The following is a 2,864-nucleotide window of genomic DNA, read 5'->3' on the forward strand; positions in this document are numbered from 1 at the left end:
ATACAAAAAATGCTTTATTATATTATAGTATTTTTAATAATATAAAAAACAATTACTACAACACTGCATTATAATATTTTTATACTACTAAAAAAATCCTATGATATAGTATAAAAAGTAGTTAGTTAGTTACAAATAAGATAGGTGACTACAAATAATATTATAATATTCTAAAAATGGGGCACTTTTCATGAAAAAGGCTAAAAAAAGCCTTTGCTCTAAAATTCACAAAAAAACAAAAAAGAAAAAGAAAAAGGAGGAAGCGTCGTGTTTGTTAATTTGCACGGAAGATGATAGGGATGAGAATAGTGTGTTCTTTGCTTGCGGACGCCAACTCGTTATCCAATTCGCTTTGAACAGAGCCAGGCTTCGTGTGCGTGTTGAAGGTCGGCGCCCGACGAAGGACAAATTATAACTGAAAGGGTTCTATCGAGGACCCCAAGAAGGAGCCATGGCTGCTCCCATCCCACATGAATGGTGGTATTACTAACTGTTCCTTTGTGTGTCGTAAGCTCTCTCCCCCCCTCTTTTCTTTTCCTCCTCCACCTTTCTCGTGCGTGCTGTGGCTGGTGCCTTTTTCTTGTGAACTAAAAGCCATGCTTGCTTGATGAATCCCAATCCAACGACCACCTTCATGTCTTGTTCGCCGTCGGAGCCGCAGCAACACTTGGAGTTGGAGTCCGTCCGAGAGGTGCCGGACTCCCACGCTTGGCCCGCCCTCGACGATCACCCGACGGTGTACGAGCCGGTCCCGGTCGTCGACCTCGCGGGTCCGGACGCCTTCGTCGCCCACCTGGCCCGGGTCTGCGAGTCGTGGGGAGCATTCCAGGTCACCGGCCATGGCATCCGCTCGGACCTGCTGGAGCGGCTCGAGTCCGAGACGCGCCGCCTCTTCGCGCTCCCCATGGACCAGAAGCTTAAGGCGGCCCGCCCGTCCAACGGCATCTCCGGCTATGGTCTCGCTCGCATCTCCTGCTTCTTCTCCAAGCTCATGTGGTCCGAGGGCTTCACCATCTCCGGCTCCCCTCTGGATCACGCCCTCAAGCTCTGGCCGGATGCCGATCCCTCCCGCTTCTGGTGCGTACGTACGAACTTGCATGAGGCTCATGTGTTGGCCACCTGATCTGGTCGGAATGATGCATGATGATACAACAATCTGGCCAGTTTGTTTTATCTCTCTTTCTGCCTCTACTCGACTAATTCGCAACTCATTCGTCAATACATGTTGTAATTCAACGATGAGTGCGACTCCATACATGTAACCGTACTTACAGACGTACGTATACATCTCTCCGTCCGAATGCAGTGATGTGATGCAAGAATATAGCGACGAGATGAAGCAGGTCGCGGGACGGGTGGTGCGGCTGATGCTCCTCTCGATGGGCCTCACGCCGGAGGAGATGAAGCGGGCCGAGGAGGGGACGAGGGTGGACCAGTTGTCCGCCGTATTGCAGTTGAACTCGTACCCGCCGTGTCCGGACCCGAACCGAGCGATGGGGCTCGCAGCGCACACCGACTCCAGCCTCGTCACCCTGCTCTTCCAGAGCGGCACCAGCGGCCTCCAGCTCCTCCGGCGCCAGGACCAGCACGGCCCGGCGCGCTGGGTGACGGTGCCGCCGCGGCCGGGTGCGCTCATCGTGCTCGCGGGAGACTTGTTCCAGATACTAACCAACGGGCGATACAAGAGCGTCGCCCACCGAGCCGTCGTGAACCGGAACCACCACCGCGTGTCCGTGGCCTACATCTGTGGGCCGCCACCGCACCACAAGCTGTCGCCCGTCGGGAAGCCGGCAAGTCCTGCGCCATGCCTGGCCTACAGGGCTGTGTCGTGGGCGGATTACTTGGGCCTCAAGGCCGAGCTCTTCGACAAGGCGCTGGCGTCCATCATGGTGGCGGAGGACTCGAGGGGAGACGAAGGGATTTGTTGTTAATCACAATTAACAGATCGATGAGGAATTGTATGTTGCGACGATGGAACATTGGCGCTCAGTAATTCTGCACGATTAGTACGCATACCGTCGCGTTCGATCTCTTATGACCTCGGCGATCGCTGCGGTGGGAGTCCTGGAATCACGCATCATGCTCTATCAAGCGTACGGTCCAATCGGTCATTCAATCATGCGTCGCAAACTTTCGGACCGATGGGATGGTTGCGGGTGTGGGAGACGGTGGTTCTTGTTTCCTTGTTGCCAAGTGCCTGCCATCTCACTGGAAAGGGGAGTCCGCCCATTTGCTGGTTTGGCCCCCACGAGGTAAACGTACGTGCTTGCTTGTTTCTCCCGACAGCTTCCTCCTCGTTACCTCTTTCCGGGGCCAGCTTCTCGGTGTTCCCGGATCACCGCCACCGCCACTGGTTTTCCATCACACACGGTTGGTGGATCGACGTTCGTACGTACGTGTTACATGCACTCCTCCCTTCATGCGTGCCTACATGGTTTGCCACGTAAACAAGTTGATAGATAATTGAGGTCCTATTTATATTTGTCTCAACTTGATGTCGAGAAATATTGAATTCGTTCGATTCGGATGGTGTCTCAGACCAACCTTCTCCCAAGTTTACATCGCAACCCCCCAAACATCGACTCCATGTAATGTTGTTCAATGATTCAGACTTACCACCACATTTGGGCAACGTTGGAAATAGTCCTGCGAAATAACACCCCCACTTAATGCCGATGGTCACTAACACCGTGTGTAGAAGGGCATCAGGTACAATGGCTGGACGTCCTACGTTCTTCTTGACTCAAGCTTTTGAGATCTAACTCTAAGAGAAGTCTACTATCAATCCCTATATTGATCTTGCGACTGGGTAAGATCCAAACTAGGTTAGTTCCGCAACTCATGCAGACACGTCGGGCAACGAA

The 2,864-nt window shown here is 52.8% G+C and overlaps 1 protein-coding gene across 1 annotated transcript; it reads left to right on the forward strand.

Moving 5' to 3' along the window:
• The first annotated feature begins 428 nt into the window (after window positions 1–428).
• On the forward strand, window positions 429–1,966 carry LOC135644529 (gibberellin 3-beta-dioxygenase 1-like). The gene is made up of 2 exons (XM_065162182.1): window positions 429–1,077; window positions 1,307–1,966. Exons 1-2 carry the CDS (start codon window positions 608–610, stop codon window positions 1,929–1,931), a joined length of 1,095 nt encoding a protein of 364 aa, XP_065018254.1. The 5' UTR covers window positions 429–607; the 3' UTR covers window positions 1,932–1,966.
• Window positions 1,967–2,864: the final 898 nt, after the last annotated feature.

This window comes from Musa acuminata, chromosome BXJ1-4 (genome assembly GCF_036884655.1).
Source record: "Musa acuminata AAA Group cultivar baxijiao chromosome BXJ1-4, Cavendish_Baxijiao_AAA, whole genome shotgun sequence".
NCBI lineage: Eukaryota > Viridiplantae > Streptophyta > Magnoliopsida > Zingiberales > Musaceae > Musa > Musa acuminata.

Coding starts and splice junctions, on each gene's coding strand:
- LOC135644529 (XM_065162182.1), top strand. CDS start 608: ATGAATCCCAATCCAACGACCACCTTCATGTCTTGTTCGCCGTCGGAG. Junction 1,078..1,306: donor GCCGATCCCTCCCGCTTCTG/GTGCGTACGTAC, acceptor GTCCGAATGCAG/TGATGTGATGCAAGAATATA.